The sequence below is a fragment of the Heteronotia binoei genome, chromosome 8 (genome assembly GCF_032191835.1).
Source record: "Heteronotia binoei isolate CCM8104 ecotype False Entrance Well chromosome 8, APGP_CSIRO_Hbin_v1, whole genome shotgun sequence".
Lineage (NCBI taxonomy): Eukaryota > Metazoa > Chordata > Lepidosauria > Squamata > Gekkonidae > Heteronotia > Heteronotia binoei.
This window is the reverse complement of record NC_083230.1, coordinates 89,547,189-89,561,089: the sequence shown is the minus strand read 5'-3', so window position 1 is coordinate 89,561,089 and position 13,901 is coordinate 89,547,189. Positions and strand designations below refer to the sequence as shown.

The 13,901-nt window shown below is 40.5% G+C and overlaps 1 protein-coding gene across 2 annotated transcripts in view; it reads right to left on the bottom strand.

Moving 5' to 3' along the window:
* Positions 1–13,901, bottom strand: part of SYN3 (synapsin III) — a 288,932-nt gene that overhangs the window by 244,689 nt on the left and 30,342 nt on the right. For both annotated transcript variants that reach the window (XM_060245551.1, XM_060245552.1), the window contains exon 3: positions 5,337–5,428. In XM_060245551.1, the coding sequence (XP_060101534.1) occupies positions 5,337–5,428 (92 nt within the window). The remainder of the gene's footprint in view (positions 1–5,336; positions 5,429–13,901) is intronic.

Here is a 13,901-nt window from a genome sequence, read left to right as displayed (position 1 = left end):
TCAGAAATGGGGCGGGGGGAGGAAAATGTCTGCTGGACCATAGGGTATAATGGAGAATTAAGCCTGGGGTATCTGGGGCTATGGAGAGGTGGTTTTTTGAGGTAGAGGTACCAAATTTTCAGCGCAGCATCTGATGAGTCTCCTCAAAATGCTCGCCAAGTTTCAAAAAGATTGGACCAGGGGGTCCAATTCTATAGCCCCAAAAGAAGGTGCCCCTATCCTTCATTATCTCTAATGTTGGGAAGGCATTAAAAAGGTATGTGGATCCCTTAAATGTGATGGCCAGAACTTCCTTTGGAGTTCAATTGTGCTTGTCACAGATTTGCTTATGGCTCCACCCCAATGTCTCCTGGCTCCACTCCCAAAGTCACCAGATATTGCTTGAATTGGACTTGGCAACCCTAGTTTGAGCATTGTTATTTCAGATTTTTCTGTAAATTTGGGTGGTCTTCCAAGTTTGCAGTGATGTCTGTTTATTGTCAGTGTTGGCTGAATCTGCAGATTTATTAGATATATAATCTAATCTTACAATATGGGCAAATGAGGCTGAGGAAGATAAGAGCACAGCACAAGGAGGAAAATGGCACAGACGAGAACAACACTGAAATACACAAATGTACCTGCTCCAGTGTCAAAAACCATTAAGCACAGGAAATCTTTTCAAACACACATGAAAACAAACCCAAATGAGATAAGTAGGAAAGCTAAATCACACCCATCCAATGCAAGTTAGAGTCTATGCAAATGTATTTCAGGATCAGATGTTAAAATGGGAGATGGGAAATGGGAGTAATTACTAAACATGCTCCAGTTCTGAACAAGTTTGTTATGGCATTGGTTTCCAGCTTTCATTCTAATACATTGCATATATAGATATGGAACTGATGAGTCCTTTCCTTGGAAAGTAAAATCTGGTTGTGGTTATCCATGCCCTGACACATCCTGATTAGATTAATGCAATATGCTCTATGTAGGACTGCCGGTGAAGACTGTCTGGAAACTTCAAATAGTACAAAATGTGGCAGCAAGATAATTTGATGATCATGTCATTCCAGTCTTTTAGAACTATGTTGGCTGATAATTAGCTTCTGAGTCCAACTCAAAGTGCTGGTTATTAATCTTAAAGCCCTAAATCAGGGGTGGCCAAACTGGCTCAGGAACCACATGTGGCTCTTTCACACATATTGTGTGGTTCCTGAAGCCCCCCTGCCCCATTGGCTGGGTTGGAGATGGCATTTGTTTCTTCAAAACACTTCTCCAAGCCAAGCAAGCTGGAAGCTTGGAGAATGCATTTAAAGTTGCTTTCTTTCCACCTCTCCCTTCCCCCTCTTCATCTATTTGCTTTCCTTCCTCCCTCTCTTCCTTACTGTCTTGTGGCTCTCAAACACCTGATGTTCATGTCTTGTGGCTCTCAGACATCTAACATTATTCTATGTGGCTCTTACATTGTTGGTTTGGCCACCCCTGCCCTAAATGATCCAGGACCATGTATTCTTATTCCTTTTTACCCATCAATCAAAACTTGTACCAGAAGCCCTGTTCTGTGTGCTGTCACCTTCTAAGATTAGATGTTTAGCAACCAAAGATAAGACATGCTCTGGGCAGCATGAGTTGTCTGCCACCTAGTTTGTTGAAATGCCACTTCCCCAGGGACTTGCCTACTATCTAATTTGTTAAACTTCATGCACCATGTTGGTGTGTTCTTTTTAAAGCCCACATTTTCATATTGACTATGTGTAGTGCCTATTGGTTTATCAGCTGCATTATCATTTTACTGCGACACTGTTCCTTATTGCTTTCTTGCAGAGCACCTGTTGTTTTTCTCCTGATGTTTATGGCAACAGATTATATTTACACTTTTAATGATTGGCATTGTCTTAATTGCTACTGGAAACCTCCTTGAATATTTTATACACAATAATATATATTATTTTTATTTTACCATTTAACTGAAAAATGAGAAGAATCTGGCTGTACCTACCATGTACGAAAGCAATTGAGAAAGACATGGGAAACTTATTTCTAATATAAATAAAAAGATTGGCAAAAACTGTATCCCATCTATTTTTTCTATCTCATGCAGTCACTATATGCTAGGATTTCTTTACACCTAGGCAGAACTACATACATGTAAACAGCCTGTGAAGTAGTCCACAGTCTGAAATAGGGTTAATCAATATTCACCATCTGTTTTAAAATTTATTGTAATGTTTTTATTGTTTCATTTTGTGAGTTTTTACGAATACTGTACCCTGCCCAGAACCATGCAATAGCAGGGACCAGGTGATTCATAAATTCAATTAACATCAACAACCATCACCACTACCACCACCACTGCCCTTTCAATAATTTCCAGCATTAAGATTCTAAGTACTTTTTATTTTATGTTATTTTAAGTTTAATATGTCATCTTGTGGAGCAGCTGAAACAAAATCAGTACAAAATGAGGAAAATAAATCCAAATATAATTAATTCCCATACATTAAATTAATATACCTTTCAAGGTTTTGTTTGAGCTGATAAACTTTAAACTTGTACTATATCACAATAAAATCCTCACAAGAACATAAATAAGAGTAGCTTGTTTGTTTGTTTGTTCCACATATAGATGACAAAACTGGTGAAACTGATTACTTAATTTTTTTAAAAAAATTGCTTGCATTTGAAAAAAACGAACCATAGTCATTTTAATTTTGGCATTCATAGTGAAGTTTGATTTTGATTAAATTATATTTTTTCCACTGTGCAAGGGGGATTGAAATCTAACATATGAATTAGAGCTCTATCAGGATGAATTGTCTCTGAATTTATCTCAAGTCTCAAGAAAATTATTAATAATGAATGATGCTTACATAGTTTCTGATTAATCCCTTAAAAAGCTCATAAATCAGCCATTTAGTCTTCACCTGTTTTTTGCATACCATCCAGTCATTCCATTATCCATTTTAGGCAATTTGTATGCTACTGCAATGCGGGGGTAGGGGTGGGGTGGGGTGGAAATGGAACTTTCTGGCCTTTTTAACACAGTGTAGTTCAAGAAAGAAAACCAGATCCATCCCTGCATCAAGGGGAACAGGAAGAGGTAAAACAACATAATCTATTTACCTTGAAGTCTGAGATTCTGGAATGAGAATAAGGTTAGCAGCAGTAGGCCCTGGGCTACTTGCTTACATTCATTCCTTTAGTTAAACTTATGTCTATCCAGGGCTTTTTTGGTGGAAAAAAACCCAGCAGGAACTCATTTGTATATTAGACCACACCCCCTGATGGCACCATTGTTTCACATAGGGCTTTCTTGTACAAATGCCCAAAAGGAATTCATTTACATATTAGGCCATACCCCTGACACCAAGCCAGCTGGAACTGTGTTCCTGTGCATTCCTTCTCAAAAGAAGCCCTGTGTCTATCCATTTGGATATGAGGAATATTTGCATTTTTGGCCACCTATCCCAGCTTCTCTGCACAACTTCAGACAAAGCAAGGAACAATACTATTTAAAGCCACTTTTGCTGCTGATGGGGTGGATCCGAAAGCACCTTGCTGCTTCTCTTATAGTTAACTTTCTCATACAGAGCAACACACCTCACTTAGCATAACGAGGTCACTAGATCTAGCTCATGATGCTTTTGTAACAACTGGGTTATTTATAAATAGTTTTCTGGACAGGTGTCAAATAAATATTCTAAATCGATTATAAATGTACAGATCAAGCAGGTATTATAATGGGCAGTTGCAGTCATATAGGCAATGCTAGTCTGAAATTCCTACATGAAGATAACCTCTGTGATGCCATGACTAAAATCAGTGAGTTGTTATTTATTAGATTTATAAATTGCCCAATCCCTGCTGCTGCAGGGCTTTGGGTGATGTACAATAACAATAAAACATCAACATAAGGTAAAACAATTAAACAATATTAGAACCATAAATTTAAAAGTCAGATAGTGAGTTCTGATTATTTCATGTACAGACTGCTGGCTGCTTCTTGGGTAGAGGGAAGAGGGGTGAGGTGAATATAGAAAGCAGAAGAGGGTGCCAACCAAGATGGTAACCGTTGCTGTCCTCAACTAAAAGCCTGGTGGAACATCTTTGCCTTGCATGCCCTGAGGAATTGCATAAGCTTCCACAGGGCCCTGATGGTGTTTGGCAGAGAGTTCCACCAGGTTGAGGCCAGGACTGAAAAGGCCCTGGCCCTGGTCGAAGATGGTTGGATGTCTTTGGGGCGAGTGACCACCAGCAAGTTGCTGTCCGAGGAGCATGACACTCTCCCAGGGACATAACAGAGGAGACAGTCCCATTGGTACATCAGTCCCTGACTGCGCAAGACCATGAAGGTCAATACCAACACCTTGAACTTGACTCAGTAGTCCACCGGAAGCCAGTGCAGCTGGCACAGTACCAGATGTACTTGTGCCATCTGTGATGTTCCCACCAGGACCAGTATTGCTGCATTTTGGATCAGTTGGAGTCTCAAGGGCAGATCAGCATAGAGTGAGTTACAATAGTCTAGCCTGGAGTTGACCATTGCATGAATTACCATGGCTAGGTGAGGGTGCAATAGGAAAGGAGCCAATTGCTGGGTCTGGCGCAGATGGAAAAACAACAACCTGGCAATCTGCATGCCTTGGGCCTCCATGTGAAGGGAGGCATCCAAAATCACTCCCAAGCTCTTGACAGACTGTGCCAGTGGTGCCCTGTCAAGAGTGAGCAACTTATGCCCCAATCCCAAAGCCCCCCCACTCCAGCTACAAAACCTCTGTCTTACTTGGATTCAGTTTCAATCCGCTGTTCTCAAGTGGGGGTGCAGATGAACATATGAACATATGAAGCTGCCTTATACTGAATCAGACCTTTGGTCCATCAAAGTCAGTATTGTCTTCTCAGACTGGCAGCAGCTCTCCAGGGTCTCAAGCTAAAGTTTTTCACACCTATTTGCCTGGACCCATTTTTGGAGATGCCAGGGATTGAACCTGGGACCTTCTGCTTCCCAAGCAGATGCTCTACCACTGAGCCACCGTCCCTCCCTGACAATTGGGGTAGGTCTTCTCTAACTGGCTAGCTGGCTGGCATCTGGGGGGAATCCAAAAATTGAGGGATCCCCCACCTGCGGACTGGCATCCCTGCTTACAAAGTACTTTGCACAATCAAAAATCCCATAAAGATGTGTTAGTCATATGGTTGTTATTTGCATGAACAAAGGACTCAGATTGTTCTATATCCCCTTCCCCTTTTTGTTTCTTAATTTACACCCACTGACTTAGAAGAGTGGTGATTCTGCTAGGCACTACTAATCAAGAATATGTGAGTTAGTTGCAAGTAAAGCTGCCAGTTCTCACCTGACCACCTTACTGCCATTCCTGATGACCTGCATGTCCACCATGCAGCCAGCAGACACATATGCAGCCAGGTTAAGTTCTGAAAACTCTGCCTGTAATGGAAGATAAAAGAACAGTAAGAATATTTGATAACAGAAAACACACAAAATGCACTGACCTATTTGCAGATTAGTTTTTCATATGGAATGTTTGTCTCAAGTTAAGATTTCCAGAAGGCAGCAGCAAATCTAATTACTGCCAATTTGCACAGGAAGCACTCATTAAGTGTTTATGGTCCAACATTAAGTCAGCATGAGGACTCTGGATTAGGCTTATTCCAATAATAAATACAAGAGGAATTAAGTGGTCAGAATGAAATCCTAAGGGAACATCATCTGAATGGGACTTAAATTCCTGTTTGGAAACCTTCATGTGGAATTATGTTTGAAATCTTCTGTTGTGCCACTGGCCGGCTATAAACCTTAACACTGGAGATTTGTGCTGGCATTAGTAGCCAAAAGCCTCATTATGTTTCAAGAAGAGGAACCCTTATGAAAAGGTTTAGCTGTTGAAGATTTAATGATTTTCAGGCTTAGTGAAATTGGACAGCCTACAATTCAGTTATTTCATTCTTCAAAAGTATTTCCTGCCCCCTTCCTTTTAGCACGAGAAGAAGGAAAGCATTAACAAAATAGTTATGTATTAGGACCATGAAATTTTTTTTTACTTTGGAGAAGTTGTTAGTAAAAGCAAGAACATATGTACTATTCCAACAGTGGTGGATACAGTTTGATAGTGCTCTCACTGCCCTCTGAATTACAGAATCATAGAGTTTGAAAGTACTTTCAGGGTCATCTAGTCCAACCCCCTGCACAATGCAGGAAACTCACAAATATCTCTACCACACACATACATTGACAGTAATCGCTGCTCCATGCCCAGAAAATGGCAAAACCCTCCATAATCCCTTGTCAAACTAGCCTGGAGAAAAACTGCTAACTGACCCCAAAGCAGCAATCAGCACTTCCCTGGGCTGCAGAAAAGGGCCACAAGAACTAAGTATTGATGCAATTCTTTTTGCCCTCTTTCTCATGATCCACCTAATTCACAGAATCCCAGAATGCTCAATTTCACTCAGAATAGAGGTTAGAAACCTTAAGAATTTGAGGAATTTGCTAGTTTAGAGCAGATACATTATAAATTTCTATTCCTGGAATAAAGAGTACAACATGTGGACACTGAGCATGTCTGTGGAAACTGCACAGCTTATGCACACACACACATTGTCTTCTAAAGAGTTTATTACTATCTTGAGTGGATTCAGGATACAGATCAGGCATGTCTCTAACTGCAACTCAAAACAAATTGTGTATATTACAAAATGTGGGTGTAATAAGCTGTATGTCAGTATGTGCATGAGAAGACTTGAACACACGTCTCACATTCGGCATGAAATTCTAGAGGCACCCATGGCTCAACATTTTAAGGAAACTGGACATTCTATTAAAGACCTAACATTTTGTGTGATATATAAATACTAGCAAAAGCCTTATATTAGAAATGTCGTACAGATACTACTCCAACAAGAATCCTATTGGATTTTTAAACTGCAGACTTTTCAGCCATATGGGTTTAATGCTCAATTAGGTTATTCTTCGTATTTATAAGAATGGCTTATGTATAATTATGGACATAGTTCTGTAAAATATTGCAATACATCATAAAAAGCAGGACATACTCCTTTAAATGTCTAGGAAGCAGGGTTTTTTATTTTGTTAGCAGGAATGCAGTTCTGGTTGGCTTGGTGTCAGGAGGTGTGGCCTAATATAAAAATGAGTTCCTGCTGGGCCTTATCTACAAAAAAGCCCTGTGCAAATCAATGGTGGCTCGGGGGTGTGGCCTAATATGCAAATAAGTTCCTGCTGGGCTTTTTCTTCAAAAAAAGCCCTGCTTGGAAGTATCATGTAAACAATCGTTACATTATTTAAATTCTTTGGAATTCAGCTTTGGAAATGCGTTAGTTAAGAACCTCTTCTGGCAATAACTGACATTTAGCAGAACAGGCTGTATCCATAATATATTTATCTTGCTTGGGGTGAGTATGTGCTAGCACAATGTAATATGCAGCAAATGTTTCTGGGATATAAGACTAAATGACTAAGTAGATATATACAATCTACTATCACTAAGCTGTATATTGTTATTAGTTCAATCTGAATTACCTAGAAGGAGGGAGTTGATGAAGTAAAGGAATACAAAACTATATTGAACCAGTAGACGAGTTCTCCTCTTTTTCTCCACTTTTGTGGAACTGCATTTTTGGACTGGAGAAGTTGACTGCCCAGTTGGTTGGAAGAGTTCTCAGGCATGCAGCAACACAGGGCTCCATTTACATGACTGAGCAGTCACCTGTCTGTGACTTTGTTCATTGACCTTGCATACAATGTATAGCTCAGTCCAGAGCTCCTACAGGGACTATTGAAGTCTATGTATGTGACTGGAAACAGTCTCTTTCTGTATAAGTATTCACAGGAGCCAGTGTGACTACCAAAAAATATTTCATGTGTAGCTGTAATTGTTTATGTAACCTATTAGTGCCTTTTGTATTTTGAACCAATATTGATGGTAGAGAATTTACAATAGAACTTGTATTCTACTGTTATTCAATAGTTGGCTACTATAAATAGGAACATTTTATTGGTTTTATACTCAGTGTATCATTTATATAGTTATATATTGATTTTGTCCCTTTGTTTAGGAGTAATTGTATTATTTGACAAGCATTAGAATGGCACAAAATATAGAATTATTCATGTTTTCTGATGCAGATAAGAAAAGAATCCTAGCAAAATTCTCAGGGATGTTTGACCAATAACCTGGTGAATCTAATGCTGATTGGAATCAGCTGGCAGACTTAAAAAAAGAAAAAGCATAACTAACCTTGCATACTAGTTCTCTCAGAATATTGTAAGGTGAATAAAATTCCCAGGGGCCTTCGTATACAGAAGGCTCCAGCAATGTTTGTTGACTCAGAATGTTTTTAAAAAGAAGATGGATATCCATTTTAAATAAATGTCCATTGGATTTGATGCTCCTCATTATAGAGAAAGCAGGAGAGGAAACCAGTGAGCTGGAAAAGGAGACTGACACCCTGGAAAATTCTTTAAGGAATGAGGGAGATGCAGAAGAGGTTGAAAATAAAATTAAGATTAATCATAGAGTCACAGCATTGCCATTAGATGGCCATCTAGTCCCTACTTAAAAATCTCCAAAGAAGGAATGCCCACCAACTCCTGAAGAAGCAAGTTTTACTGAGGAACTGCTCTGTCAAGAAGTTCCTCCTAACATTTAGCCAAAAATTCTTTTGGCTTAATTTCAACCCACTGGTTCTCGTCCGACCTTCTGCATCAATAGAAAACAATTTCTGCACCATCCTCTATATGACAGTCTTTCAAGTACTTGAAGATGGTGGTCATATCACCTCTTAGTCGTCTCCTCTCCAGGCTAATTATACCCAGCTCCTTCAATCTTGCCTCATAGGATGGTCTTCAGACCCCTCACCATCTTCGTTGCCCTCCTCTGGAGACATTCCAGTTTATCTATCTCCTTAAATTGTGGTGCTTCAAACTGAACACAATACTCTAGGTGATCTCTAACCAGAGTGGAGTAAAGCAATACCATCACTTTACTTGATCTGAACACTATACTTCTGTTGATACAGTCCAAAATCGCATTTGCCTTTTTAGGCACTGCATCACACATTATGTTCAGTGTATGGTCCGCTAAGACCCCTAGATCCTTCTCACACATGCTACTGCCAAGACATCCTATAATTATGCATTGGATTTTTCCTACCTAAATACATAACTTTACACTTGTTTCCATTAAAATTAATGTTATTTGTTTTAGCCCAGTTTTCCAGGATCATCCTGTATCCTGTCTCTGTCTTCTGCTGTATTTGCGTGACCCCTCCCAATTTAGTATCATCCACAAATTTAATAAGCATTCCCTCTATTCCTTCATCCAAATCATTTATAAAGATGTTGAACAAAACAGGTTCCAGGACAGATCCTTGAGGCACTCCACTTGTCACTCCTTTCCAAAAGGATGAGGAACCATTCACAAGCACTCTTTGGGTGCGATTTGTCAGCCAGTTACAGATCCACCTAACAGTAACAGGATCCAAATCACATTTTATCAACTTATCAACAAGAATAATCTGTGGAACCTTATCAAAAGCCTTACTGAAATCAAGGTAAGCAATGTCTACAGCACTCCCCTGATCCAACAAGCTAGTAACTTTCTCAGACGTGCATTAATACCCAACATAACCATGGATGCCTGTCAGATTTAAAGTGCACATTCAGACTGCAACAGCTGGGAATGGTCTGTGAGTTGTGGGCAACCTGTCCTGTTACAACTCGGTTCCAGACTTATTTGACAGCACAGAAAGTCCAGTCCTAAATGCTTGAGGACAGGTGACAAATGGATTGACCCTGTCTGATAATTCCAGCATTATCAAGCTGTCACAACTTCAATCCCCATCAATCCTGATTCAGCACCATTTTTTAAATCTTAGTGATACATGCATAACCACATAATCAGCAAAAGGCAGCAGGAGCCCGTGGGTACTTTAAGCACTGCAAGAGAGGCATTCCGAACAACAGCAAACACTTTTTTCAAGTTTATTTTTTTAGGTTGAGATTTGTGAGCAATACAATCATTGTTTAGTCCATGCTCCTAGAAAATTGCCCCTATGTGAGTGAGCCAATCAGTGGTATTGTTTATATGCATGCACCAAGGCCAGGGCATCTGATTGGTTAATAACAGAACAGGCACTCTGTGAGGCAGATTATGGTCAAGATGTCTGATTGGGCAACTGATTTTCAAGTAAGGGCGGACAAAAACAGGAGCGCCTTGCTGATGGGTTAAATGGTGCATTGACTGCAGCCAAGGTTAGTCTGACATGACTTGTTCTTGAGAAATCCATGTAATCACAGCCATCCTTCCAAAGTGTTCCGGGACTGACTGTGTGATGATTTGTTCTAAAACTTTTCCAGATATAGACATCAAGCTGACAGAGTGCCTGGGGCCCCCATGCATCTACCACCAGGGCCCCTTCATGAATCCTGCTTTTCCCTCTTCTTGAAGATACAGTCAACAATTTGCCCACCTCAAATCTTCTAGCACCTCACCTGCTCTCCAAGAATTCTCAAAAAAATAATGGGATAAAAGCTCAGAAATTATGTCCACAAGTTCTTTTAGTACCCTTGGATACAGTTCCTCTGGCCCTGAGGACTTAGTTTCATTTAAGGAAAACGCTGATCCTAGGCTGCAACCTTCTTCCTTCATCATATGTTCTGTTTTGTCATGTTGAATACTGTCTTACGGTGAGCTCTGAACTAAAAGGTCTATAGGAGTGCCTCAGAGATCTGTTGAGGGCCCTGTGTCATACATCATTATAAATGACTTGGAGGAAGGAATAGAAGGGATGCTCATTCAATTTATAGATGATACTAAATTTGTAGGGATGGCAAAGACAGTAGAAGACAGAAGAAGGCAGAATCAAGAAACAGGATAATCTTGACTGGCTAGAAAACACGGCTAAAATAAACAAAATGAATTTCAACAAACACAACAAACACAAATGTAAAATTCTGCATTTACATAGGAAAAATCAAATGCATAATTATAGGATGGGGAGACTTATCTTGGTAGTAGCATGTGTCAAAAGGATCTAGCAGTTCTAGTAGATTGTACACTGAACACGGTTCAGCAGTGTGATGTGGTAGCCAAAAAGGCAAGTGTGATTTTGGGCTGCATCAAGAGAAGTGTCTAGCAGGGCTGTTTCCAGGTTTTTGGGTGCCACCACCAGGGCCCCTTCATGCCCTCTTTTCTACCCCCACACCTGTATGCTCCCAACCTTCCTGTGTATCCTTCTCTCATTTGCATGCAAGCCCAGTGTCACGGGCTGGGGCCAGGCCAGGCGAAGTCCAGGGGCAGTCCAAGGTCTGTAGCTGGGTAGTAAGGAGGGGCCAAAGCACCAAAACCAAATCACAGTCCAGGTATCGTAGGTCAGAGGTTCAGAAGCCGAAGTCAGGGGGTCCAGAAGTCAATACCAGAGTCAGGGGGTCCAGAAGCCGAAGTCAGACGGCAACGTGGATGCTAGAACATCAGGTAAGTGACTAGTTGCTTCCCAAAGCCTTCTCTCAAAGCCCACAGCTATATAGCCCTCTGCTGTCTGTTGCCCATTTGGGCTAATTGCTGACTCAGAGGGCAGCCAGGATCCTGCTGAGACTCAAGCACCCTCACTCCTAGAAGGGCCAGAATCTTTTCAAAACTCAGGGCTCAGGGAGCGTCTTGCTCGTGAGCGTGCCGCCCTCCTCGGATCCCTGAGGTCCTGACGAAGGCGGTCACGCACACGAGCCACCCGAGAGGGCGAGGCAGGGGGGCTTGGATCTTCTCCAGCAGGAGGCAGGGGCACTGGTGCAGGTGGCAGGGGCACAGTTTCTTCTGCAGGCTCGGCTTCTTCTGCAGGGCCCCCAGCACCCATGACACGCAGTGCCTATGATCAGTTGCCTGCACCACCAGCATACCCTTTCCCTGGCCTTCCTTTGGGCAGTCAGCCAGGGTCATTGAGGGAGAGGGGGTAGCTGTGAATTTCCTGCATTGTGTAGGGGGTTGGACAAGATGACCCATGGGATCCCGTCCAACTCTTACGTTTCTGTTTTTCTAGGTTCCGTGAGGACATTGACAGCTTGGTTTTACAGAATGAGCTCTATATTACCAGCTTCAGCAGTCAAGGAAATGACTTCACAACCCTCATAAACACCTCCAATAAGTGTACATTGAACAGAGGTAGGAAAAGAATGGGACTGTGACAGCAAACTCCCCTCTGAACCCAGGTGATTTCAATTGAAGGCTGGAACTGGCCCTCTGTGTGAACAAACTGAACACATGTAGCTTTCGTCCATTCACTCAGGGACACTATTTTTCTTTTTAAAAATGTAATAACTTATTTTTTTTTTCAGAATTTGAGGGGTTTGGGGTTTTTTCCCCTATAATGACAATTTCATGCAGGTCAGATAAAAGCAATAAAGGATAGTTATTATAGTTCAAAGTGGTTAGCTTTATTTTTGTTATAGAATGATGATAATAAGTTCCAAAATGATGTAAGAACATATGCTCTACATTTTATTTTAATACTTTTAAAAAGGATTTTTCTGTTCTTCCCTCTTTTGTGTCTTATACATATTTGATTAAAATTTGACAATGTTTGTACTACTGAGCCTTTAAAAAAATACATTATCTTCTACTTTGTTTAGTGCTCCCTAACGGCAACTTAAATTTGTAATTTCTGGATTACATGACTGCCTTGAATCCAGAATGTTTATATTCACAGGCATTCTTCACAGTAGGAGAAAACTGGTTTTGCCTTTTTTGTGTACTTATTCTGTCTACATACCATATTTCAAATTTTGCATGAATGTGTCCAGCTGAGAGTTCAGGAAGCTATCACACAAGGGATGCCCTGTTTGTTTTTCCAGAAGAGAATGATAATGACAGAACTACTAATATTTATGGTATATCACACACACCAAACAGTTTTGCACATTCTGAAAGCAGTGCAAAACTCGTTTGACCAGAAATAACAAAATCAAATGAGTATGTATGGACAACAATGCCCTTGTCATACATCTCCAATGATCTTCATCTTTCTACCCTATTTACAATTTAGAGTAGCCAAACATCTTTACTCTTTTATTTGAGAACAGTCAGACTGCAAGCAAGGAAGGGGGTAGTGATAAGGGGCTGGAATTTTTTTTGTGGGAAATTTTCCAAACTGGAAAGTTTTCCAGAAAAATTCCTAGTGCTATATTTTCCAGTGGATTTTTTTCTTCCCCCACATCTGTAAATATAGTCTGTTTATCACTGTCAGGGTTGTTGTGCTGCAAATCAATCATGTTAAATGGGCTAAATGTTAGGCTATGAAGCATGGACAAACCCCAATATTTGTATATGGTCCAGGCTTGTACATGGTGTATTTGCCTTCTCCTGCTAACATTATTTAAATTCTGCTATCATTATTTCAATATTAACATTATTTATTTAAATTAGAATTGGAAAATAGTCCAGAAAACCTATATCACTGGAAGGGATCAAAGCTGAAAAGTTGATTGTTAGACTATTCTGCTTCCATTGTTTGAGCTATAGACTCAACCTAGGGTTACCATATTTTGAAAAGCAGAAAAAGGACATATTTCTGGACTAACTACTTGAAACAAGTGATCACCAGTGTCCCCTCTAAGCTGAGTTAGCATGAGCTAGCACACAAATTTTTAACCTCTCGCTCACACATTTTTGTCTTAGCTCAGGAAGGATGATCCCAGAGCACACTAATTTATGCAGTAGCTCACAACTTTAATGCCAGTAGCTCACAAAGCTCACAAGACTCTGCAGCTTAGAGGGAATACTGGTGATCACTATGACAAATCTCATTTTAAACACTGCTACTATTTAAGCTGTGATAATGGCTACTAACTAGGAATACTCCTAACCTTCCAATCCCAAAGGAGGTTATTCTCA